The 27,417-nt window shown below is 43.4% G+C and overlaps 1 protein-coding gene across 6 annotated transcripts in view; it reads left to right on the plus strand.

The window, feature by feature from the left end:
• The window catches only part of RIPOR1 (RHO family interacting cell polarization regulator 1), a 105,804-nt gene that overhangs the window by 32,049 nt on the left and 46,338 nt on the right, over nucleotides 1-27,417 (plus strand). For 2 of the 6 annotated variants that reach the window (XM_081871795.1, XM_081871794.1), the window contains exon 1: nucleotides 5,505-5,670. The exons of 2 other annotated variants lie outside the window; for them this stretch is intronic. In XM_081871795.1, the coding sequence (XP_081727921.1) occupies nucleotides 5,520-5,670 (151 nt within the window). In that variant the 5' untranslated portion in view covers nucleotides 5,505-5,519. Of the gene's footprint in view, nucleotides 1-5,504; nucleotides 5,671-6,272; nucleotides 6,331-23,056; nucleotides 23,215-27,417 lie in introns of those variants that run through there. 2 more of the 6 variants (XM_081871796.1, XM_081871797.1) reach the window with 2 other exon arrangements.

The following is a 27,417-nucleotide window of genomic DNA, read 5'->3' on the forward strand; positions in this document are numbered from 1 at the left end:
CAGCTGCCCCCCTTCTCCACTGGTGCTACGCTGATTCTCTTCCCCAGAAGATGGGCTGCTCCTCCCGATCCCTGGACGCTCTCTGGAATCCCTCTGGCTTTTGCTCTCCCCCTCCAGTACTGATGGCAGTTCCCTGACAATGAGACTCAGTAGAAGGCAGCTTCCTAATACTGTACTCTAACTGGCAACAGTTCTACAGGGTCTCCAGTAGGGTCTTTCCCCATCCCCTGCAACCTGATCCTTTTAACTGGTGATGCCAGGAATCGACTGATGGATCTTCAACTTGCAAAGCAGCTGCTCGCTTTCTCTCCCTCTGCCCCCAATTTGTTGTCACGTGGGAAAAGATGATTAAGCCACACCTTAACAAAAGTTGCGTCTTCCTTTGGGCCATGTGCAGTGTTGAAGCACATTATCTCTGTTCCTAAGTCCTATAAATGTCCTCAGACTTTAAGGGGAACTGCTAATTGCACAGAAGGGAGTAGATTTAGCAATGCTGTACTGATGCCCACAGACTCCAGCTGCTATAATTTATAGCGCAGGAACAGTGGGTACACCACAACCGCCTCCAGAAATATGTTCAGCAAAAAATTGGGCAGCAGACTGCTCAAGCTTTACATTTAACTTTGCTTATGTTTCAAAGACAGGGAGAAATTAATGTTGTTCCTGCTCACATGAGAGGTATGTTATAATAATCACATTCTGTTTCTCATTGCTCAGCTTTAGTGCCTTTTTATACACACACACATATAACTGTTAGTTTTGCGAATTTATTAAAGGAGAAAAGAACACAAAGAGAGCAGTAAGAAAAGCAAAATCGTCAGCTCACTTTCACAGAACAATAAACATCAGTACATCCATCTGAATTTACACATACATAATGATATATGCCCTCCAAATGTCTGAGTATGTACCCAAACAAAGTTGGTGTTTATAGAAAGTAGATTCAAATGTAGCAAGGGCATTAAGGCCTTCAAACAATTGCAAAATAGATGGTGAATATTTATCCTTCGAAGATAAATATGAAGTGTAAGTCTCTTAGCAACCACAAGCACCAATAAAGTCTGTTTCTGTTGTCCTGCTTTTAGTCTTCATGTACAGGAATATAATTTAAAAGTACATGAACACACACAAATATCAATGATTTCTCCAGTACACGTTTAATATGAACAGCAACTTCAAACCAAGAAGGATGTATCACTGGACAAGTCCACATCATATGTCTCAATGAGGCATTTCCAACATTGCACCTCCAGCATCTATCTGATGTGGAGTCTAGTATACCCAAAATGCAATTTTTTTGTTGACTCAATCTCAGTTTTAAATCTAAAGAAACATTCTGTATAGATTCTAAAGCAATTTTCCATTGTTTAGCTTGCATGGCACACTCTAATTCATGGTTCCATTGTTCCATAAGTTTCTGATCTTCTACTTTATACACTTCAAATAAACATTTATAAACAGTAGCAACTGGTTTGGTATTTTATGATGATCCATTTATTATTTCCAGCTGTTAAGGGGATGCTGAATACTCAAAGCTGATGGGCCATAAATAAGACACCATTTATGTTGCTTCGGAAAATTTTGAATTTCCTCATGATGTTATAAAGTGGATTCGAATATTGTGCTACTCTTCTAAGTTGCAAGTAAGGGTAAATGGAATCCTTTCAGATTTGTTTGATAATAGAGAAAGGTACAAGATAAACTGTCCTCTTCCTCCACTGATATTTGAGCTATGTTTTGGAAATGTTGGCACGTGCAGTTAGAACAGGAAGATCTATGGTTTTGTGCATGAGCAAGTGGAATTTAAATTAGGTTTGTATTCAGATGATTTGCTACTATTTGTTAGTATGTACCCATCCATTTTGGAATTAATGAGATTAACTGATAAAATTTAGTAGAATTTCTGGATATATGAGAAAAAGGTTAAAATACGAATTAATGCCAGTGGGCAATTAATTGCCTGCTTTCTATGCTAACTGGTGTTTTTGCTGGTCCCAAAGATTCTAATGTATTTAGTGATTTTTGTTCCTGCAGATACTTGTCAGATTATTAAATTAAATTTAAATAGGTTAATAGCAACATCTCCATTGATTTGTAAAGATGGTCACTACTTAAATTTAGTATTCTGAATAAGGTAAATACACGTACTGCACAAATGCTGTGTTTTGCTTGGTCTACACATTTCCCAAGCCTATTTTCAAAAGTGTAATGAAATATTTTGGAAGTTTATTCAGGGTATTTCTCCACGTTGTGTATCACTTAAAAGAATGCTGTTGCCTATACAGTATCAGAAGGAGAATTTAATTTTCCTGATATTTGCTCTGTACCACATGGCATATCTGTTTATGTTTATAAACAGGTGGCGAGTCCCCGCCCCCCCATGACTACCTCAGTTTTCAGACTTCCTCTTTTCTCCCCTGCCCCCAGTTTGCATGACCTCTTTCTTCCAGATTGTGCACAAGCGAGAGAAGGGGAAGCATAAATGCTGAAAATTCTTTTGCCTTCTAGTTCCCTTCTGTTCATTGGCTGAGAATGGCTAGGAACAGGGTCTAGTTTTAAAGTGACTTTGCCGCTACACAGCCATGCAGGAGTCACTCAGAGGCTGCCTGTTGCCAAAATCTACAGAAGAGAAAGCCTGAGTTCATAACTGAAAAGCGTTTGCTTTTTACAGTTGTTCCTGTTGACTCTGATCTTAACTGGGCACCCTCGAAATGGTAGTGAAGTGTGATAGACAGAAAAGCTGGCTTTCCATAGCATTATTCCATTCCAGAGTAAATTTCATTGGAAATAGGAGCCAGGCTGCCTCACACTGAACTCAGAAATTTTGTAATGGGCCATAGAAGTACTTGTGTAAACTGGTTCTTCCCTGCTGGAGCCTGCATATAGCAGTGCCCTGGAGTCATCTGGTCAACAGTTCCATGGATATCCAGAATTTCTTTCATTTATGCTTCTTAAATTTGCAGTGGTCTTTCCCCAGCTTAGGCCCAAAGCTGTGAAGCCTGGAAATAACACTAAGAAGGCTTCCACTTGGACTTCACAATTCCCAGTTTCCAACTTCGTTATCACTTGGTGTATATGTAGTCAGCTTTGCATGTTTCACTATGGTAAAGTTGCCTGGGTCAGCTACGGCACTTGATTGCCAGGATATTTGTAAAATTCCAAGTGAAAAGTTGGAACATTCATTCATTTTGTTTTGACCTTTTTATTAATGCATGTGCACTCTCGGGAAGAAAGGAATTGAAAAGAAGAAGAAGATCAAGCCAGTACCGGCAGTTGAAAAGTGATACTGTTTACAGGGACTGTCTTTCAGAACATGTAATGGTGGAACTGAAACATACAAAGATAGTTAAGATACTGCTGATGAGCATCTTAGTGGGAAAGAGGTTGGGGAGATAGGGAGGCTGAATGTAGTTCCATAATCCTTTTGAACACCTGATATGCAGAATTTTATTTTATTTTATTAAAAAGGGATCCACATGTGCTAAAAAAGTAATGATTGCAAGTGAAGCAATGCACCAGCCACATTGCCAGCTGCCTGGCAGGCCATTTCTCATTCCAGATGTTTGCCAGTCCACACAAGTGAAAAGCTAGCCCTCTAATTGTGTTGAATTTGAAGGTCAGAAAAATTGTCCTTTATTTCTTAAGATGCTGGAATATGACATTTGGCAGCCATTTCGTCTGGACTCTTTCGTAATGACACAATTCCAGAGGGGGGGGGGAGGTAGTGCAGAAGCACCTTGAGGCACAGGGGAGTCACAGGCACTGCTTGGGAGAGAAGAGGGGGGAGAGAATGGACAGGTCATAGTGACTCATGGCATAACTGGGAAGGAGGTCTTGGACCTTAGCCATGCTGCTTCCCTGGTCTCCTCTAGGCTGCTCCAGAGTGTTGTTGCTCTTAGTCGTGCAAGAGGATGAGCCAATGGATTACTCAGATTGGGGGTTGGGGATGTGACTGCTGAGTCGCCTTCTGCTTGGTCCTTCCTTATTTTCGGCTGCTGTGAAAGCCTCTGCCAGGGACTGCAATTCTAAAGCTTCCTAAGTATTAGAATCACCCAGCTGGATCAAAGGAAATACTGGGGTGTAACCAATGGAATGTGAAATGTCTTTGGTTGTAGTCCCACGTTTGGCACTTTTGGTCTGTTCTGAATAAAAGGACAAAACGGGTCAAATTTTCCATTTCCATACATGCATTTAAAACTGTCCTGTTGCCTGGAATTGAAACTGAATCTGAGCTACATACAGGGAAGTCCTCAGCCAGCCAAGTGGTAAATTTAAACTTCAGTAAGCCTAGTAGACAAGGTGCAAGTGGCTTCCTGGTTCCTGAGCCAAGGGAGACATTGTGGGTAGCCTTAGAAGGAACCCAAACCCACCCTCCTTCCACCATCCTTCCTTCCTGTATCAGCAAAGCTGGACTGCACAACTATAGAATTGCAAGCCTCTGTGATGTGTTTGCTGTTGTTCTTCTAAATGGGTCCATTGTTGATAGCTGTGCATATCCAATCTCTGCATTTCCCCAAGATGAAGGGCATAAATTCATTGAGCCGAATTATTGGTCCATCTTATCATTACTCTGGCAGTGGTTCTCCAGGGTCCTGGGCAGAGGTCCATTTTGTTACCAACCACCTGATCATTTTAACTGGAGACACCGGGAATTGAACTTGGGAATTTTATCCATGCAAACATTTTCTTTACCACTGAGTTACAGCTCCTGCGTTCTCCTTAATGCATACCCAGGAACCGCTAGACCAGATAACTTAGTGAGGCTGCAAAACAAAATGCTCCAAGTTCCTACCCCTTTCATAAGATGCTGTGGAGAATATCCCCCCCCCCCCAGTTAAAAATAAAAGCTGGAAGGTCCATATAGCTCAATCCCCTGTCTAAAAGAAAGGACACCCACGCATTAAACAAGGTGACAATATGACATAAACGGAGAAGAGGTGCACTTCAGAAATTTGCCAACAAAATAAATATATCTGTTGAGCTTTAAGGAAATGACCCAAGCCACATACTGCAGTGGGATGCCAAAAGAAACCCCATGTGTACACAAAACAAGCCCAAACCCAAACCTTAGGTTCCTAGCCAGTTTGAGACAGAGCTTCAATTCTTTCCTGGCTGCAAATATGGAATTCAACCAGACTCTTAGCTGAAGGAAAACCTGCCCAATAGATCTTCCAAAAGTAAGCGGCCCCGCTAGTGTTAAGCAAACTCTTGTTCTGCAATATGCCAACATTTCTCCACACTGTTCTTCCAAGTTGAAGAGATCTGATCCCATGGCAAAGAGATGCCAGACTCAAAAGGAAGGTAGTGAGCTTTGCCTTTAAACAGATTGCCCAGAATTGGTCTGGAATCTTGTGTGTGAGAGAGATGGGGGACCTGCCTTAACGCAGCCTCCCCTTGTTATATCTTACTCAGCATGGCAGCAGTCTCCTGTCTCCTTCCCGTGTGGGTGAGGAGGGGTGTGGGAAGGAGGCGCTTCCCCTTGGTTTCCTGTCTCAATCACATGGCTTCGGACGGTTTCCATGGCAAAGGCAGGAGGGGGTGGGTGCTTCAGAGCGAGTGCCTTTAAGACTTCAGTGTTTTCGCTCTGTCCATGGGAGTGGAACAAAGGAAACGCGACAAGAGCCGGACACGCTTTCTCTCCCTGCCTGATCTGCCTGCGCACCTGGACATGTAAGTCTCCAGGGGCTCCGCAAACATTTTGACAGGTGAAACTTAAAGACAAGGCAGACAGCTCTGGGATAGCCGAGCCCCCCCCCCCCCAGCACTTTATATTTGGTGAGCAGTATGTGTTTAGCTTGTAACTGGGCTGGCTGAGATGCAACCGCTCACTAGATACATTACCTCAGTCGCAGGATAGAGCGCAAAGGTTGTGGTACTTGGAGGAAGCAGCTACCAAAACCAGTTATCGCTCTTGACTAGTGATGGGTGGAGAGCTTTGTTATGGCCCTGCCAGCCATGGGTATAAGCTTGAATTTCTATTTGCTTGCTTTGCTGTAGGGTTGAGGGGTGTCTCTGGAAGGCAGAAGAACCCAGATTTCTCTTTCTGCTTCGCTAAGAGCACATCTTCAAGATCCTTAGAAGCAGACTGGTTTTTGCCTTGGCATCCTTCAGCCTCCTAATTTTTGCTTGCTGCCATAGTGGTTGAACTCTGGAAAGAGAAAAGTTCTGTTTCTCTAGTAGACTTTTATTGGTGATATGGGGATTCAGACCCATGTGATGGCTTGTTAATATTTATTAAAATCACATTTTCTTTCTTCCTCCAGGGTAATGGATTCAGGGCACCACACATGGATTTATTCTGTTTTGTCAACAGTCTTAAGGGATGTGATGGTAATTTGCCCAAGGGCCGTTCTGTGGTGGGTTTTGTGGCTGGTGGGGGATTTGCTGTCCAAGCCCTACATTCTGTTGCATCCTGTTTCTTCTTGTGTAACATGGTAGACTAGAATTTGTCACTTTAGACATGATGGCGATAAAATGTGAAAAGTTCTTAGCAAACAGAAAAGTACCACAACAGGGAAGATAGGGTGGTGGCTGTTTTTAAATGGCAATTCAGAATTGTTTTTTCTGCCCAGTTGCAGTCTGAAGTGGTATAGTTCTCCTTACAGCCTTAAGATTCCCGGTATAGATCAGGCCTTAATACATTATCAGGGTGTGGTAGTTTCTGTGGCTTAATTGATCTGGAGTTAGAAGATTGTGACATTTGTATGTGATGTAAACCTGGGTCAAATGGGACAAGTTATTTTGCCAAGCAAATCGTGGCTTTGATAATAACTCAGGCACAGGGTTAAAGGCCTACATTTTAGGGTTGTTGTTTTTGTTGTTGAACCTGTGATTAAAGCCACGAGCTAATGAATTCAAGTAGAGAATGCCAAACCTGTCTGGTTTAGTAGTCATCAATATGGCAAAGCTTATGGCAAAGTCACCAACATATTCACCTGTGGAGAGCTGTCAGCCTGCCAGCCGCTGTATTTATAATCCTTACCATCTGACCTCAGCCTCTTCAGCGGCAAGCAATTGTTCTTTCATTTTCTGCCAAAAATCTTTTTGAGAGGAAGAAAAACACTCATTGGGCAGAGCTTTGCTCTGAAAATATTACAGAAATTTCACTGGTGTCGTCCATATATTATTTCAATGTGCCAGGTTTATGATTCACATTGTATTTTATAGCACCCTTGGATTTTATCACCCCTCTTCCTTTGTTTAAGTCTGTTGATTGTAAGCTTAGCATTCTCTTAGCTACTCTGTGTTCGTAGAATCATAGAAATGTATAGTGGGAAGGGATCCCAAGGGTCATCTAGTCCAACCCCCTGCAATGCAGGAATCTCAACTAAAACATCCATGAAAAATGGTCCTCCAGCCTCTGCTTGAAAACCTCCAGTGAAGGAGAGTTCCACTGCTGAACTGCTCTTACTGTCAGAAAATACTTTCTGATGTTTAGTCAGCACCTCCTTTCTTTGTAACTTGAATCCATTGGTTTGGGTCCTAGCCTTCAGAGCAAAAGAAAACAAGCTTGCCATCCTCCATGTGACAGCCCCTTAGCTGGGTGAGGATTAAAAGACGTAAGAAATTCCAAATCTTATAATACAGTCATGTCCCTTTTAGTTGTGAAAAGGGTGGCTTTTATTTGTTTATTCCTTTATAAAATGTATTGATTCTCCCCCTTTAAAAAAAAAGTGTTAACACAAAATTACTGTGCTTTACAATAATAATAAATTACCAATAAAACTAAATTTAAATAATTCAAGCAATAAAACAAAAGCATGTATCGTTTTTCACAGCAAGATAACTTGATTCCCACATCTGATTTTCTGCGCTGTGGGAGTAAGGTGCCAAGCTAGATACGAAGAAGGGTTGTTAACACAGATTGTGTTGCGAGAAAATGAAGGAAAAAGGAAAGGAAGAAAGCTCCTAGTTCTTACTGATGTGGGTTGTAGCTCAGCATCTGCGCGGTTTTACTTCAGATTGTGACTCATAGGATTCTGCGTTCCTCAATACAAACAAACAAACAAATAAATCCTTGCCCTTAGAAATGTAGCATGTCAGGGAGAAGGCTGCATTAGAAGCTTTCTCCCTGATAAGTAGTTCACAAAACAAGCCCTCCAGATAGTAAACTAGATTTGAGGGAAAGCATTCCTAGTGTAAGCCACTTCTCTGACATGACAGCTTCTTAAGAACAGGGATTTATTTATTTTGTATGGTAAAGCATCGCTCCTGGCCCAGCCTGGGTGGAACTGGTCAAACACGGCCTAATGTGTAGAAAGGAGAAAAAGGTGAATCCTTTTGCTGATAAATGTGTGCAAAATCTTGATTTATTTATTTTTATTTTATTTATCATTATTAACCCCATTGATGGGATTGGATTAGCAAAAGTCTGTATGAATGCAACTGTGGTTATTTACATTGGATTACATCAACAGGTGTGGGAACATAAAGCTATTTCAGACCACCAAGCCATTTGGATAATTGCAGTTTGGACAACGGGTATATTGTAGAGTTTAATAACCAGAATCAATGCGATCAACAGATGTTTAATGCAATTTTTGGGAACCTATTTGATTGAACAGAGACCAAAGCTATATAGTTGAAACTACAGTATATTGTTTTTAATGGAGGAGGCCATCTGTTCTGTCTCTTGGCTTCTTGAAGGCTTTTTTTTAAAAGATCCTATTAATCTTGCAAGTTCTCCCTCCTCCCCTTAATGGGAGGTCTGTAGAATAATTAGACTGCAGTCGTTTCCTGAGCCCTCAACAGCAAACAATGCCTGTGCTGGTTGATTATGCAGAAAAGCCACGTGGATTCTGCCAAATGACAGCTTATTAGCTGAAATAATTGCTGCAAAGCTGCTTGTGGGCTGGGCTGGAGTTGAGAGGTGGGCGAAGAAGAGAGCAATTCAGGAACACGTGGTCTCTGTATATATCTGTGCTTGTTTATGTGTAGGTGTAGGCAGGAGTCCTCCACAAAGGAATAAAACTCCTTGCTTAGGTCAGGTTTTGTGGTGTCTTAGCATTTATGAGATCCCCGAGTCTGTGTTTTGTAGTGGTCTTTTTTTTGCCCAGTTCTCCATGGGAGCATCTCTCTTGTGCTGTACACTTCATAAGTTCCAAGGAGGGATGGAGAAGAATTTTGTGCAGTCTGCATTTTTAAGCAAACTAACCTAATTCACGCCTCCCAGACCAACACACAGATCGAAATGTAATTATCCTTCAGATTTCACATCTTGGGTTGCATTCAGCCAAGTTAAACTGGGAGTAAACCCACTGAAATTAATATATCTTAAGTTAATTAATTTCAGTGGGTGTGCAACCAGTAGGACTAATGTTGGATACAACCCTTTTCTGAGATTTGCAGTAGAGGTCTCAGCACAAAAATGGACCAAAAAGAGTTATACTAGGGTAAAATATATTTAGAATAATTGGTATGGAACTGTAAAAAACATCTATATGGAAACAACATGCACGAAGTTTGTACAGGCCAGAAATGGACTGATCTGTCCACTCCTAGTGCCAAGTCACTGATATAAGTCTTCAGCAGATGGGATGCAGTTACTTCAACGTGATGCTTTCTTGAAACTCAACTTCTGCCTTCCCTTGTCGCTGCTGTGCTGCAGTAGAATTGTGTTTCTAGTGACTTCAGCTGTTCTATATGAACTTGTGATGGATTTGCTGCTTGTAATACTCTTGTTGGGATCTGTCCCTTGGGCTGCTGACAGGTCAGGCTGGCAATGCCCAGACGAAAAGTACTGCAGGATGGGCATGCTGCACTGCAGCTCTCAATGGACCAAGTCCAGGATAAAGCCAGAAATAGCTTCCTAACCGCTTTTGACCTCTGCTTCGAGTTTGCTCCCAGCAAGACTGCTCTAAAAATGTGCCCTTGGGAAGCTGCCTCTGCTCTCTGCTGCAAGACTGCAGCGGAATATCGGGGTTGGTGTCCTCTGTTGTTCGACTCTGCCTCCCATCACCCCGACCACTGACCAGTCTGGCTAGGGCTGATGGGAACTGTAGTCCAGCAATATCTGGAGGGCCACAGGTTCCTCATCTCTGCTTTAAGACTACAAGAGCGGGGGGACTATTTAACAAGGAAAGGGAATAGTGTGTGTCTGTTGGTTCATTCAAGGTAAACAGCCACATCTCTAGAGAATGATGTAATTTGTATGTGTATATTTATTAGTTACTTTTTTATCTCACCCTTCCACAGTGGAGCTCAAGGGGGTGTGTGTACTTTTTATCATTACAACAACCAGGTGAAATAGGTAGGGTTGACAGATGGCAACCAGCAGTCCAAGGCCATCCGATCCGGTAAGGTAGGTCATTGTTGATAAATCAGTATTGGGGCGGGGGGGTTGGATGTTTGAGGATGAGAAAATATGCCTTCTCTTGTGATCAGTTGGTGATTTCATGGTTAAGATGAGCCACAACGTAGGGGCATCTTGGTTCACATTCTCAGTTGCTACTAGCTTGTGCTGGTGTTGAGGTGCAGCAATGAGTTGCAGTTTTAAGGATCAGTTTCTTGATGAGTACCATAATTTAAGGATGGAGGCTATTCAGATAATTTATAAGACTTTAAATTCTGGATTTTGAATTTTTCCTTCTGTCTACCTTTATTATTTCCCTGAGTGCCAGACAGATGCTGGAATGCTGCAGAAAGAATACACATTTCCTTTATTTGCTCATTTCCTACCAACAGTAAATGAGTAAGGCGTTCTTATTTGCATCATGGGCATCACTTGCCCATATATTTTATTGCAACATAATCTGATGCCTGTTTTCTTGGTAGTGGTCTGAAGAACCTTCCATCACAGCCACGGGCAGCAATAAATTTAACTTGTTTCTGCTTCATGTTCTTTCCACTGCAGCAGCGGCAGTCTGGCTCGCACAGTCCCATTGTCCCCAGCTCCTTTGGCAAGCATCTTGCTCTTGGCAAGGCCAATGTTAATCAGTGTTTGGCAGCGTGCAGAGGCCATTGAGCTTCCATGCTTAATGCCCACCTGCTATAGTACAGCCTGAGGGCCTTGCAGGACTTTAGAGCTACAAAAGTTGGTTTCAGTTGCTGGTGAAAGGAGCAGAGACGCCATGGTGCAGGGAACACATCAGGATAGATGCCATTTTGTAGTGTACGGTGTCACTGGTGGAGCTCAGAGCAGGGGTGGGGAATCTTTTCTGGCCTAGATCCTGATCTTCTCCAACCCTTAGCAGGCCAGATTTGAGAGGTGAGTGGAACTGTCTCTCTGTCAATCAATCAATCAATCAATCAATCAATCACCTTGGTATCTCTATGATGTTTGGTGACACTGTGCTTTGAAGCCCAGTTCTTGGGGCTTCAAGGTTCATTGTGTTGACTGTATGAAAGCCCTTTTGCAAACAGCCCTGCACTGTTTTTTGAACTTCCAAAAACCAAGGAGTAGTGCAGGGCTGTTTGCAAAATGGAAATTGCTTTCATCTCCCATCAGCTGATTGGCAGTGGGAGCTCACCTTGCTCTAGCTGAAAAGAAGAATTGGGAGCTTGCATTAAGCTCCCAAACATTTAGTTGTTGCCACATGAGTGCCTGCTTCATTTCTGATGTCAAGTGTGGGGTGGTGAGCATGTCTTAGGGGAAATGGCCTCACAAGCCAAATTGGGAGCCCTGGTAAGCCACATTTTACTCACGGGCTTACCCAGCTTTGTCCTAGAGAGCCTGTGAATGCATGAAATAAAGAGCACAGGATGTTTTGAGTGCATCCCTGTGCAGAGCAGTCTATAGACCTGCTCATTGGATGAGATCTGCACAAGGAAATTGAGATAAGAGTCATAAGAGTTTGAAGCTGTCTTGGAGAACATCTATTCCACCTCCCTCCTCAGTTCAGAATCTGCAACTCAGGGTGAAACTACTGCAAAGTCCCTGACAGATGGCTATCCAGTTGCTGCTTAAAAGGCCCCCAGAAAAGGAAAGATCACCATTTCCTGAGGCAGTCTGTTCCACTATCAGAAAGCTCATATCATTGGTATGCCTCTCCCAAGGCTTAGCTGAAATCTGCTTCCCTCTGTTCCCAGCTTTTGTTTCAAGGCCTGGCCTTCTGGAGCAAGAGAGGATGAGTGCTTCATTTTCTGTGTTACAGCTCTTCAGATCTTTGAAGATCCCAGTCATGTCTTTCCTTAACTTATTATAACTTAGCCTGATCATATCCAGTTCTTTCAACCGTTCCTCACTGCATCGATTCCAAGATGGTACTACTGGCTAGGGATGGGGGTGAACCCTAGAAGGTAATCCCCTTTCCCACAATTCTCTCTGTTGTGGATACACATTGCGTACAAATTCTGTGAATAGCACTTGGCTCAAAAATGACCTGTGGCAGCAAAACCAGAGAGAGAAATTCCGAGTGTATTGGAAACCTCCCTGCTTCTTACCTGTCTTCCTTTTTGCCTGTTTTGGATTGGAAAGGAAGCAGCAGGGCTGCGAGAATACTGATTGCTTCTAAAAGAAAGACAAGGTAGCATTCTGGGGGAAATGAATAGGGACACCAAGCCTTAGAAGTGGAAGTGGTGTGCAGGTGGGGATAACAGCATTGTGTTTGTGCCGCAAATTAGATGCAGGGAATGGGTGAATTTTGTATCACAGTATTGTGTCTAGTCTTCTAACTTTGAACAGAGAATGGTGTGGGGCTTTTAATCTGAATATATTACCAGGGGACCCTTGCAGATAAAAAACAGGAAGATGCACTGAATAGTCTTCTGGTAGCAAGCCTATACTATAGGGGTAGGGGACCTGTGGCTGCCCAGATGTAGTTGAAGAACTACAAGCATATGGAGAGCACCACATACACTGCCTCTGTCTCTAGAGCTCTGTTCTTGTTAAAATTTAATGAGAACAAATGAGCTGGTGTGCATCAGGAAGAAGGAAGAGCTTTTCCCCTGAGACGTGTGGTATTGATAAGAGTTCCTGCAGTCCCTTCGTATTTGAGAGGGCAAAGGACCTCTTTAACCTTGAGAGGGGCATGATATCTGTAGCCTGAAGTGTCCTTGCCCTATGTTGCAGGGTAGAGCCAGCTTTGCTGGTAGATCTGAGAGCCATTCATAGTAGATTGGCACTGTTTTCTGACTCCCAGTAGTCTTAACCAGAGCAACAGCAGAGAGGCTGCACCACCAACTTTTCATCAGGAAGGCTGATGAAAAGAAGAAACTTTAACCAGGGGTGAATGTTTAGTGTGAAAGCACTGTGAGCTCAGTTCTCATGCTGTGAACGAATTATTGGGCTTGGGATGCGCTGAGAGGCGTCCTTAACTTGAAATGTGTATATTTTGCAACTGTCTCCAATTTGTGGCTCTTCCCAGGGTGTGTGGGTGTGTGTTTAAAAAAAGCAAATTGAAAGCCTGAAGCCCACCCAGCCCTCCCATACAGCAGCTTACCTGTCAGTGGACCCTGCTTGTGTCAAGGGCTATTCGCTTCCAGTTCATTTCACCAATTCTTTTCTCAACTTACGGGTTTATCATTTTGCTTCTAGCCAAATTAAAGCTGCTGGTCCCCCATTGCTGCTATAATTGGTCTGGCATAAGGTAGGGTTGAGGAACCCCTGACTCTCCTCAACTATGACTCCCTCTTCATTTTTTAAAAATAATATTTATTAAAATTTCCACAAGAAAAAAGTTACAAAAAAGATAAAAAGAAAACACAAAAAGTACAAACACTAGAAAAAACAAAAACAATGAAAAACAAATCCCTCTTTCTATATCTTACAGTTCATTTACTTATTTTCCTGACTTCCTCACACCTCCCTTTTTTGTATTCCAATTCAAATAGTTAATTCAGCAAATCCATACCCTCTCTATTTTCTCTTAGTTCTTTGTCTTCACATATTATAATTTCGAATTTTCATCTAATATCAATCCCTTTTTACATATTCCTTTTAACCTCATTGCTAAGACCACTTCGTTTCGTTCCAACATCATTTTAACATTCAATAATTTTACAGTGTTTCTGGAAATAATCTTTAAATTTCTTCCAATCTTCTTCCACCAACTCTTCTCCCTGGTCTCGGATTCTGCCAGTCATTTCCGCCAATTCCATATAGTCCATTACTTTCATCTGCCATTCTTCCAGGGTGGGTAGATCTTGTGTCCTATGACTCCCTCTTCATGGGCTATATGGCTGGGGCTGGTGGAAGTTGGATCCTGGTAACATCTGGAGGGCCACAGGCTTTCAGGAACAGCTTTCTCCAGAGATATATCTTGCTCTCAAAACACATTCCCAGAGTGGCTCCCCGCTCCCCACTCTGCAACAGTGAACAAAGGTTCACAAGGAGGGATGTTGCTATAGGTGCCGTCACCATCCACAATAAGATCAACCACAACCAAAAATTTAGCTTTTTTGTGGGGTGGGGGGCTTGCGTTGTAGAATTCCCTTGCAAGACCCTCTTGCTGTTCTGTGAATATATTTTTTCCACCAAGCCTTTTAAGAACTAGGACTGTTTATGTTTAATATGGTATAAAGCTGCTGATAGTATGGACAGTATGTGTGTTTTACCAATGAATTCTTTTATGAAGGGTTGTTATTGTTTTATTTTCAGCCATTTTGAGGGTCTGCATAGCTGAAAAGCAGCCTGAAACATTTTCTATAGAACTAAATATATAAGTTTCAACTTCTGATTAACAAGCCTTCACCAACCTGGTGCCCTCCACATGTTTTGGACTCCAGATCTCCCTGTGCTGACTGGGGCTTATGGGAGTTTTAGTCCAAAATGACTGGAGGGCACCAGGTTGGTGACGGCTGTGATAGACTGTGTGTTGAAGACATATCAGTGGCTTCATGAGCAATTCTCCTAGAGTAACAGCTGTTTAAGTGGAGGATAACTCCTAGACACATGATTACATATGACTGGGATGGGCAGGGGGGGGATATCTCATGTGCATTTATGTTTGTATTGAGAAACCTTAAGCAACTTCCAAGGACCTGCATGCTTTTCTATAACAAAGCCTGGAAGCTGCTGTTTTAGCCAAGAGAGAAGGACCCAGTATAGACATAGAAGAACAGGTGGGTTTGAGTGTTAAGTGTCGTAGCTCAGTGGCAGAGCATCTGCTTTCCATGCAGAGGGTCCCATGTTCAATTCCCAGGTAGGGCTGGGAGAGACCTCTGCCTGAAACCCTGGAGCATTGCTGCTTGTCAGTTTAGACAGTGCTGAGATAGATGCACCAACGATCTGATTCAGTATAAGGTGGCTTCCTAGGTATCTATGTAAGAAATAAAGCAGTCATTTATATTCTTCTTTCATTATCTCCCAATCTTTTCAAACAGATAGGATTGCACTCTTTCTTTCCTCTCTCTGCTTTGCCCCTCTGCGTGTTCCTTTCAACTGTTGCTTTGTCTCCCATATACACTCTGTGTTCCTCTGTAAGAAGGCATTAAATGCTCTAAATATGAGGCAGTCCAGATTGTGGGGTGGCGGGGCAGAAGCAGATGGGGAAGGAGGTAGAGTGTGCCAGGCTCTTTTTTTACCCATGAATAAATTCTTTCTTGCACTCACATTGGAGATCCCGAATGAAATGAAAGCTTTTAGCATCAAATGATGCTTCAGGGAGCAGCCTTTCAACTGGGGGCGGGGGAACCACTGGAGTTCTTTTAAAGGGTCTTCTTCTCCAGCTGAAAGAGTGATGGGGGTGGAGGGAAGTCTGCATGAGCCCATTAACCTTAGTCGCAGCTCAGTGCATGCTGTCTTCCTCGCATGCCTGTCACCGTGTTCTCCCAAGAGAGATGGCATAGCCTGTTTCAATCTAAAGCTGCCTTCTGCGGATGGGAAGAAAAGATGGCCAGAAAAAAAGATCTGAAAACCTTAAAGTGCTTTATGAATAAATGGTTAATTAGCTGCTAGTCCAAGGTGAAGCAGGCAGGCCCAAATCTGGCACTTAAAATAAATTATGTAAATGTGAATGTACATTTACATCATTAGTTCTGGTTGCGATAGTCCCCCCTTCCCCCTCCTGTTTTTCTCCAGCTAGTATAAAAAAGAGGCTTTCAGAAAAGAAGCCAGTTTGCTTTCTCTTCTATCTTTGTTTTATTGCTCCTTTCATTTTCAGCTTCTTTAAGCCTATCACTGGTACTTAGATCAGAATCTTATCCTGCAAACCAAAGCATCCTTAATTGGAAGCAAGTCCCATTGAATTCCCTGGGGATTTAATATCTGCACGAACATGCTTAGGCCTTGGCTCTGTAGGAACCTGAAGCAGAACCTTGTATAACAATGGTTTTTTGTGGTTTTTCAGATACTGGAAACAAGGCTTTTGATTTAAATAACTGTTTTTCAAGGTTTTTTTGGGGGGAATACTGTGTTGCCAGTGTGTTGATTACCTGACAAAGCCTGCAGTTTGAATATTATTCAGGAAAAGCAGTAGTCCATCCATGGCCCTCATTATACCTTCATCTGCCATCCTCTGGATACCTTAACCCAGTGCTTTTTTTCTGGGGGGTATGCAGGGGTACACATACCCCTAAACATATTGTGAATCTAAGTTTGGCCTCATTGAGGGGCAGTATTTCAATATGAGTAGAGTAGGAAAATGAGAGTACCCCTAAACTTTTTTAGAGAAAAAAAGCACTGCCTTAGCTACCTTTTGGATGGCCTCTGTGGGCTGAGTGAGATGGGTTTTGTTCAACTAGATATGTGTGCAAAGGCCCATCTGTGGAATGTGTCACTACTGAAGCTGATCTGCAACTTATTTTGGAGGTGCAAAAGAGAATTCTATGCATTGGTTCTGATAGCTAAAATGGAATTTCCAAATTCAATTTCAATATTTTTGCCATAAACAAGTAAGCAATACACAGAATAATGGCAGACCATAGCCCATGTTACCACTCAGCTATTGACTACCTGCCTGCTCACCTAATTATAAAAAGCCATTTTGGCCTCTTCATTCATCTAGGTGGAGGGCACCTTAGTTCATGGTCTTAGAAACAGTAGTTTGTGGGAGCCCCTAGGCATTGTGGGGAGAGCGAAGTAACAGGTTCTTGTTCTTGCAAGGATTGTAGCAGCTTGGCTTGCTCTACACTGCCCTCTACTGCCAACCTTCATTTCAACTACATTCCTGAAGCGTAGGAAGATTCCTTATACAGACTCACACTTTTGGTCTATATGGCATAGTATTTTCTATATTAAGTTCTGGAGATCTGCTGCCAGGCAGGCAGGAGTCTTGCCAGTCCCCAACTGGAGATTCTAAGGATCAATTCTGGAACTTGATGGATGCAAAGCATGTGCTGTACCACTGAGTCCCAAATGCTGAACCATTTTGGGAGAAGTGGAGTTTTAGGGAACCCAACAAAGCTCCTTAATTTTATTTTAGCTTAAAAAGAAAATTTAGTCTCCCCCAATCCAAAAAGGTTTGTTGGAAATAATAAATAAATAATAAATCCGTAATAAGTAAACTACTGATAGTAAGGGGGCAGAATCAACATTTTTATACCAAAACATTGATCCTCCAGATGTTGTTGCACCATGCTTCCACTATCACTTGTCATTGGCTGTGCTGGCTGGAGTTGTTAAGAGTTGGAATCCAACAATATGTGAAATGCCACAGGTTCCATGTTCTTCTGGATGATGCTTGGGCTTGAGAAAGGTCAGGAAGGCAGGATGCAACCAGCACGTGCCTTCTTAGTATTCTAGTTTAGTGCATTAGAAGAGTCCTGCTGGATTAGACAGGCGACCACCATTGTGTCTTATACAGCTGCCCGTCTGATGCTTCTGGAAAGCCCACAAGCAGGGCTGAAGGCAGCAGCCCTCCACTGCCATTTGCTGTCCAGAAACTGGTGTTCATTTGTATTCTGCCTCTGAACATAAAGGTTCAATTTAGCTGTCAGGGCTAATAGACCTATCTGTGGCTGTCCTCCCATCGGTTAGTATGATCACAGAAAGAGTATGCTTCGGGGGGGGGGGTTGATTTGATCCAAGAAAATGTTGCATGTTATAGCTGAGAAGTGCTCTTCTCGTGTAATGTATGTAAAGTTCTTTTCCGTTTAGGAACTGAAAAACTATCAGCTTGCAAAAGGGTAGTTTGCTAGCTCCTGCCATTCCTGAAGACACTGGTAGCAGATAGCAGCTGTTCCCTCACTTTCTTTACACATCCATAACAGAAATACTAACAAACATTTTGTTTCTAGTCTGGGAGCTACCAAGGTCTGGCACACTGAATCTTGTTCCACATCCTACCAAATGCCAAAATACAGATTGGGTCATACGTAATCACTCAGGAATTTCTGTCCTGAATTTAGCTAAGCTCAACATCCGCTGTGGAACAGGAATTCCAAGTGTTCAGCACCTGTCCCTATACAGAAGTGCTGCACGTGCTACCATGAAGCTGGCAATACCTGTCTGACTGGTATGTTGTCACCCAGTCATCTGCATCAGACAGACAGGTCAAATTTGGGGTGTTGAGGGCATGATGTTGGAAAGGGCCAGTGGTTGTGATGGGAGGCCAAATGGATCTGTGTTTGTGTGTTGGTATTTCACAAGGGGCTTTGGGAGTGAATTCGTTGTGGCCAATGAGGTGTCTGGTGATACACACTATTTGGGTGGCTTTGTAGAGGAGAATCAGGGTCTCCTTGATCCACACTGAAAGGACTGAACTCTACTTGGGAACTGGAGGAAGAAAGCTGGGCTAACACAGGCTGCAGAGGAAATGAGGGTACAAGAACTTAAGGCGCCTTAAAAAACAACCACCACCACCACCTTTCCAGTTTCTTATTTGTCTGGCTATTTAAAGGGAAGGCGCACAGAAGCAGGAAGTGGGATGGACTTTGCTGAATCACAGTGAAATATTCTATCATTGGGGCTGGATTCAAGGAAGAGAGGGAACGCCTTTCCTTTTTTGCTGAAATCTGATGAATGGAGGGAATCTCGCCCTGGATGCATTGAGCAGGCAAGGTCCAGGCTATGCTTTCCGGAGATCTGGCAGGTGGCAAGGGGCTCCTGGTTTCCATCTCCATGTACTTCTCTGGCACTCCTCCTTTGTAACCAAAAAGTCAACAAAAGGGGGCTAGTTATCAGGACAGATTAGTTAGGTGGTACAGTGGTACCTCGGGTTACATACGCTTCAGGTTACAGACTCCGCTAACCCAGAAATAGTACCTCGGGTTAAGAACTTTGCTTCAGGATGAGAACCAAAATCGTGTTGTTGCGTGGCGGCAGCAGAAGGCCCCATTAGCTAAAGTGGTGCTCAGGTTAAGAACAGTTTCAGGTTAAGAACGGACCTTCGGAACAAATTAAGTACTTAACCTGAGGTACCACTGTATTTAAGTGCATCCCTTAAAGAGCTCAACTCTTGATAGTATCTGCAGGCTTTTATTTTCAAAGGAAGAGCTGTTGTTGCTACTTTGTTCTAATAAACTCTGGTGCAACATGAGAATTGTTTTGCACTGAATGGCCCGAAAAAAACTGTCTGCAGACAAATGCTGGCTCCCTTGGCCTGTAAAGCGAGATGAGCGCCGCAACCCCAGAGTCGTCTGCGACTGGACTTAACTGTCAGGGGTCCTTTACCTTTTATGGTGTAGCCCAGGGGTCAGCAAAGTTTATCTTGCCTGGGCCAGATCATGCATGCACACCCGTGATTTTTGGCATCTGCATGTGCACAGATGTGATTTTTGGCGTCTGCGTCTATGCAGACACAATTTCCGGCACTGCAGAAGTGAGTCTCCATGCCGCACTGTGCCACTTTAGCGCAGCACACAAGGCTGGCAGCTCGGTTCGGGGGTGGCTTGTGAGCCAGTCAAATGACCTCTGCAGGCTGCTTCCAGCCCATGGGCCTTAGGCTGCTGGCCCTGGTGTAGCCCATACTTTCGCCAACCTGATTCCCTTCAGAGGTTTTGACCATTAGCCATGCTGGCTGGTTCTGATGGGAATTGGGAGTCCAGCAATGTCTGGAGGGTGCCAGGCTGAGGGTATCTGGTCCAGCCTAATTCAATCTTCATCTTATTTATTTGCCTACCTCCTCCACTTCATCTCAAGATTACTACAAACTGCCAGTTTTGCCTTTTCCATCACGCCTCAAAACAATGTTTCCTTCCCCGCCTTCTTATTTTCATTCTTGCATCCAACCTAAATAATTCTTTATACTATATGTGACCAATGATGGATAGGAGGGTGGAATGTGGGTTTCTTGTAAATATAAGAATAAAAGTTCTAGTGAGCTCAAAAACATGCTGTTTGTAAGTTTTACTTATACCTAGCTGCTGTCGTTATACAATCGCCACCCTATAGATGGCGCCATGAGTGAATAAGAGAGAGAGAGAGAAAGTAGAGGGGACTCCTTCAAAGAACTCAAAAGGAGCCTGTTTTGAGTTTAACTGTGCTACTTCCGGACAACAGTGAGCTACCTTGCAAGATTATTTCCTTGGGAAAGGCTACTTTTGATTAAATCTGAACTCACACAGAAAAGGTGTAGGCAGCTGGTCAGGCCTTGACTTTCTTTCTGCAGGATTCAAGACTTAAAGGTTTGTGCATGGTTTGTGGAGGTGTGCCAGCTCATCTGGAAACTTGGGGCATGGGTAGATGTTTGTGTATCTAAGGTGATGTGTGGAGGGAGAAACCCTGCTGGCTTAGCATGCTAGAGGTGACTGTGCTTTAGCTGGAATTCAAATGGGTTTTGCATGCTGCTAGCTGTGGAAAAGCTGCACTAGGGATGTTTGTGGCACTTTGTAGCACCAGAATATATTTCCAGCCCCTGGAGGCAGAGGGACACTAGGTTGATTGCTGTGTGCTGCATACAAGCAGAAGGCCTGTTAGTAAAAGTGGCCATTTAATTAGCTATTTCATACCATAGTACAGGAAGGCAGCCAGGGAGAGAACTTTCCTTCTACAGGATGACAAAAGCTTTTACTTGAAAGGATTTGGGTGTTGCCTTTGCGTTCTGGGTAAGGTTTAGTGGTACCCCATTGCTGTCTTCTGACATCTTCCCATAACAGCTGTGCTAAGAGACCATAGCTAAGAGACCAGCTCTCCCCTTGCTTCACTATAACCTGCCCAGATTGTTAAGGCCAACCAAGAGCACTGTTATTCAAAATTACATCTCTTTGTATCACAGACCTAATTCTCTGCCATAAGGAAGAATGTGGAAATGAAGGTGTGTGTATGAGATTAAGGGAAGGAGCTAAGCTCAGGCAAACAGGCACTGTGTCCCTTCACTTCTGACCCATAGTCATGTCTTGGTTGCATCACTAAGTGACATTTCCAGCAAAGCCTGGAGCTTTGCAGCTTTGCTTGACCATAAGGAAACAGAACTGGTGGTTTAATTTGCAAAGAGGAAGGTGTGGAGATTCATATTTGGCTGGGACCTGTCCCTTTTTACATGGACAACTTGCTGCACAATCAGAGTTGTGGGGTGTATGCTATGAAGAACATACTCACTGTGTTTAGGGCAATCTAGACATGCTCAGAGATTCATTTGTTAAAAAGATATGGGGTACTGGTCTTCAGTTGGTGGGCTGCCTGAGTTTGGCGGTGACTGACTGGGGCTTTATCTTAAAGAAGGAAAGAGAGGTAAAGAGGGTGACCAGATGCTAAGGAGGCAGAGTTCCTTTATCTTCAATAGCTGTGTAGAGAGGAAAAATGGTTAGGTGTGGTTTTCTCACTCCTACATGACAAGCTGTCTCTGTAAACATTCCGCCTCTTATGTAGCTATTTAAACAGCCTTGTAAATAAGCCCACAAAAGTTATTAGCATGCAGTGTTTTTTACTAACCTGCTAAGGAAATTAGTAGCTTGTTGTTTCCATGATGACCACAGAGGAGAGGAAGCTTCTCAACAGGCTTGTTAAATAAAGTGCCTTCTTCTATACAGGCTGGTGGAGGAGAGACAGACTTGGTTTCCATGCTGGCTTCAGAGGAAGCAAAGTGGAGGCTGGTGGGAGGAGGAATGGAGAGATCCACCCCCCCCCCTTTGCCAACCCACTCACTCCCCTGTGTGGAATCTCTAGTTGCCATGGGCGATCCAGTGAGTTATTAAATACAGTGCTGTAGATCTGTAAATTCCCTTGCATCTGGTCACTCTAAACTGGTGGGTGGGATGGGCAGAGCAGAGAACAGGTTAGTTGTGGGAACACACAAAGTCTCACCTCTAGGATGCCAGGCTAATTGGAGAACTCTCTGCTCTGGCAAGGGAGTGAAGTGATAGGAGGCGTTAAGAGTTACTGTTGTCTTTTACAAATTTATATAGATGAAGTGGGATATGTCAGCTGATCCTAATAAACTGGGTAGTGTGCAATGGGTAGTATTACTGGTGTGTGTGCCTGTGTGTGTGTAAAAGAGAGAGAGAAATCCACATAGCTGTATGCGTTTCTGGACTCACCTTGGGGTCATATAAAGGAACACCGAAAGCTGCCTTATACAGTGGTACCTCAGGTTAAGTACTTAATTTGTTCCGGAGGTCCATTCTTAACCTGAAATTGTTCTTAACCTGAAGCACCACTTTAGCTAATGGGGCCTCCTGCTGTTGCCGCGCCGCCGGAGCCTGATTTCTGTTCTTATCCTGAAGCAAAGTTCTTAACCTGAAGCACTATTTCTGGGTTAGCAGAGTGTGTAACCTGAAGTGTATGTAAACCAAGGTACCACTGTACTTGAGTCATATCATTGGTTCGTCTTGCTCAGCATACATGGATTGGTGATGACAGTCCTTTAGATGTTCAGGCAGGAGTTTTTGCCAGCCTTACCTGGACTGAATTTGGAACCTTCTGCATGCAAAGCAGATGCTCTACTGCTTGGGGGGCTGGGTTTTGTCATAAGTTCTATAGCATTTACTACTATATATGCTAAGAAAAATTTGAAGTGGACCTCATGTTGAAGCTTTGGGTTCTGAAAGAATGAAGGCTTCTGTTCTTGTTCCAGGGCTGTGATATTTTGGCTAAGAGAAAAACAGCCCAGCGGTTGACATTCTTGGAAGTTCTTAGACAGTCTTCTCTGTCTTCCTGATGTGTCTTCTTTCTTCCCCGCCTCCTCCAGAGGCAGGGCTTCCTTCTCTTGCCTCTCCATGGCTGTGTGGCTTTGACTCACCCTGGGAGCAGCAGGAACTGCAGTGATGTCAGGCTGCAAGGAGGGAAGTGTGGGAGGAGACACACTGCCCTGTTTGGCTGGCTGGCTGGGAGCTCTTGTCCCTGCCACATTTCATGGGGTAAGGATGAGAGCAAGCAACACTGGTACTCAAGCCCTTGCTCCAGTCTTCAGTGTGGGTGATGCATTAACCCCAGCTTCAAGATGAAAGGGAAATACAAAGGTAATGGTCTCAGAATATGTTCTCTTTTCTTCCTGACATCCAAACCATTGTGGTGGGATCCCTAAAATGAAAATCTTGGGAAGGGGGTTTCAGGCTGAAAAATGTTGAACTGTAAGCCAGGAACGTCTTTGGTTTAAATATCACCTCTGCCATGAAGTCTGGACATGGCCTCAGGCAAATTACAGCTTTTCAGCAACCCTCAAATGTGCAATATGATAAAACTGACTAGGCAGCTGGATAAGATTATTTTTTTAAGGATTGCTCCAGTAATGCATGTGAAGACCTTAGAAACCTTTTAAAGCACTACTTAAATACTAGACAAACTTTGAACCTGAGACAAGGCAGTAGGTGGGATGTTTGCCTGCATGGCTCATTCTTAACTACGTAAATCCCAGTGGATAACAAGGAAGGAAAAGCTTGGAGAGGAGATAGGGACCACCCAGGTGAGCCAGTAGTGACTTTCTCTCTTCAGTGCACCGGGCTAAGTGAGTGCCAGGTCAAAAGCTTGTTTTCTGTGGCATATGAGTTACTAACTTTGTCTCTTGTTTAATGGCCTGTTGTTTAATTGTAGGATTGTAGTATTTTGGTACTGTTTGAATTTTGTTACTGTGGTTGGGGAAAAAAGTTTTTGTTTAAAAATTATAAATCAGTAAACTAGAGGGGAATAGAGTTAGAGCTCTGGAGGAATTTCAGGGATGCCTCATTTCTGCTTTTTTGGATTTAGGGCACAAAACTGCTCATTCTTGGCTGAATCTTGGGATGGAGATTCTAGTGTCTTGTAAACTGCACATCCTGCACCCCAGTATTTGCTAGGGAGTGAGTCAGTAGGCCTGGGGCCACATAGTAGAGACAGTGGCAGTGAAACCTGGCTTTCAAGCTCCTGTTTTGTTTGTTTGTTCTTTTGTTTTGTAAGCAGATAAGATGTTCCTGGTGCTCACATGTGAGCCATGTTCTCTTCCTCTTCCTTTGCTCAGTTATCCCTAATATATAGGTTGACCTGATCTGAAGTATTGTGGGAGTGCTGGTGATACTCGCCAGGCCTCATTCCTGGTTTTGTTTAAGTAATGGGCAGGATAGTTGGGAGGCTGCCAGAGGTGTTCACAAATAGGCAGTGATTGGTTGGAAGAGGTATGACTGGATACAGGCATGGTGATGGTAGTAGTGATAGGGTCAGAGAGGAAAGAGTTGGAGTAATGGTGTTTAATTTAGACTAAGGAAGAATAATTTTAAATCCTTATTCAACCACAAGTCTTACTGGATGACCATCATTATTTCTGGAGATGATGTTAATGCTATAAATGTCTTGTTTTAAACAACATAGCTTTCATTTGGTGGTAACAGAGAATAGGGGCTTCAGTGCCTTAAATTCATTCATTTATTTACAGCATTTTTATCTTGCCTTTTGACTGGAAGGTCTCCAGGACAGCTTAAACAAAACATTTAAAAATAATAATAGTAATAAAATTGAACGTTGAAATGGCCATGGAGCAAATGTTAATAACACCGACACACCACAATGAATGTTTCAAATAGCTGTGCCGCACTTTCTGTGCTAACAGCACTGTGTAGGTGTAGGTATCGGCAGTAGGTTTTCAAACTCTTTAAGTGTGGGTTTCACTGACAATTACTCAGGCATAACAACATTTATTTGAGGAACAAGGAAAACAATTGATCTGAGTCTTTGGTTTACCTCACATACAGTTGTAACTAGAAGCTTCCTAAACTAGGGGTGGAGAACTTGTTGCTCTCCTGATGTTGCTGAAATGCAGCAACTCCCATTATTCCTGACCTCTGGCCATGCTGGCTGGGGCTGATGGGAGTTGAGATCCAACAATATCCGAAGGGTCACAGATCCCCAGCCTTGTCCTAAACCCAATCCCACCCAGCTAATCCCCGCTGGCCCATTCCCTTTTTCATAGAATTGTAGAGTTAGAAGAGACTACAAGGGTCATTTAGTCCAACCCCCTGCAATGCAGCAATCTTTTGCCGAATATGGGGCTCAGACACATGACCCTGAGAATAAGAGTCTCATGCTCTGCCGACTGAGCAATCTACTTTGCAGAGACTGTCAAATGACAGAATTCCACCTCCAGTAACTGGTCATTTCATGCTCTCTTCATTCCTCACTCCTTACATTTCATTGTCCAAGCATTTTCCTGTCTTCAAAACACAGCCCTCCAAACATGGTTTACTACACCACTGTATGCTGAGTGGGGAAGAGAATAATAATGAAAATTAACACAGTGCCTAAATGTTAGTAGCATTTGTCCCTGACTAATCCTTCTGAGGAGATGAACTCTCCAGCCAAGATACTATTGCAAAGGAAGTCCCTAGCCCCTGCTATTGCCCTCTCTTCCGAAGTTGGGGGCAGTCAGAGTGTGGCATCCATAGGTGGGGCCAGCTCCAGGTTTGAGGGGGGGGTTTCTTATTTTAAGAATTTTTTATCCTACCCTTCATTGTTACCAGGCCCAAAGTGGATTACAAACACACAACATATAATACAGCCAATAAAATACACGAATTAAAATACCAGCTATCAAATTCATGCTAAGAGACTCTTGTAAAAATGCTACCTGGCCTCCCTCATCCCTAGTGGAGAAAATGATGCTGGATAGTAAACATTTGCTGATCTATAGCGGTCCCAGAAATCATTTTTTCTTGTCACAGAGTTTTGACTATTTTTTTTCTTCCTTTTGTAAGTGTGCACATGGCCCTTGCTCTGCCCTTCTTTTGGTTTGCTTTCTGACCACAACCCCCACACTAGCTGAGCTCAAGCAGTGCTTCGGTTTCATCTCTTGCGCTTCCTGCGCCAGATGTTTGGCAGTGGCAAGCGCTGTGCTTCTTCTCGCTATAGGCAGGAGGGAAGCCTCCCTCGCAACCTTCCCCGCATGGCAGCACGTCTGTCTTGCTGCGCTGCTCTCTTGTGTCTTAGGAGTTGATCGCTTTAAGGTTTCCGCCCCGCCACACTCCCACAGTTTTTTCCATTTTAAATTGCTACTTACTGATAATGAGAACCCAGAAATAAACACAGGCGGATGCCGTGCAGCTGGGGAGGCCTCGGCAGGGGCACTTTTGAACTGCTGACTGACTCTTTGGCAGGGAGGGCTGGTGCCAGTCTTGCCTGCAAGGGAGCCCTAGCCAGCTCCCTTGCTGTGGGGATGTGGTTCATTCCTGCCTCGCCAGTGCCTGTGTGAAGTCAGGTGGGCGTAAGAACATAAGAAGAGCCTTCTGGTTTATATCTAGATCCCTCTAATCCACTGTCCTCTTTCCCACGGTGGCCAACCAGATGCCTCTGGGAAGCCCTCCATCAATGGCCCTCCCCCACGGTTGCAACCACAGCGAACTCCGGCATTGAAGACCTCCTCCTTCTCCTCCATGGTTTTGTCTAATGCCCTTCTAAAGCCCTCTGAACCAGTAGCCATCACCACAACTGGATTTCACAAGATTTATTATAGATCGCATGAGGAAGTGCAATCTTCTGTCTATCCTGAATTTACAACTCTTACTGCATGTTGCAGTTTTAATTTTTAATTTTTATTTTTAAATGGTACTAATCAGCATGCATGATGTTGCGCAGAACGTAAGGGATAGATAGCATAGCTGCTGTGCGTGTTTGCTTTTATATATGTATTCCTCAGCCACTTTGTAGGGAATTAACCTTCATGAGCTGGCTTAGGCAAACAAAATGTCAGATACGCTGAGAACATTAGGCAGTCTTAAAAAAATTGTAAGACCACAGTCTAAAAGGCAATAGAATAGAAGAACCATTCTGCAATTTCTTTTCATGAAAACAGTTTAGAGCCACTTAGGAATCTCAAAAAATGAGCAGTGCTGATACTCTTAAGAAAGAGCAACTGGAAACAGGTGAGTTTTTAAGGACGGTGTGAAGACCTGTGCAGTAGAGGCCATATGCAATTCATACTTCAGGGAGAGGGCAACCTGTATCCAAGGCAGGACAACTGCAAAGTTCAGTCTCCTAGGATCCAAGCTTTTGTTTTAAACAGTGAGCTACAAATACAGGTTTGAAAGTGGTGGGCAATGGCTCCTAAAATCTCAGAAGGAGTATGTGAAGGAGACCAAAGTTTTCCAACTGCTTTGATTAGTAAAGGTGAAACCCTTGGTATAAGGACTAGAAGCGTTTAATTGATACAGACAGGAATAGAAGGTTGGCATGCTGTACTTAGTTATTGCATTTATATACCA

Source organism: Podarcis erhardii (assembly GCF_964252035.2).
Source record: "Podarcis erhardii genome assembly, chromosome: 7".
In the NCBI taxonomy this organism is placed as follows: Eukaryota; Metazoa; Chordata; class Lepidosauria; order Squamata; family Lacertidae; genus Podarcis; species Podarcis erhardii.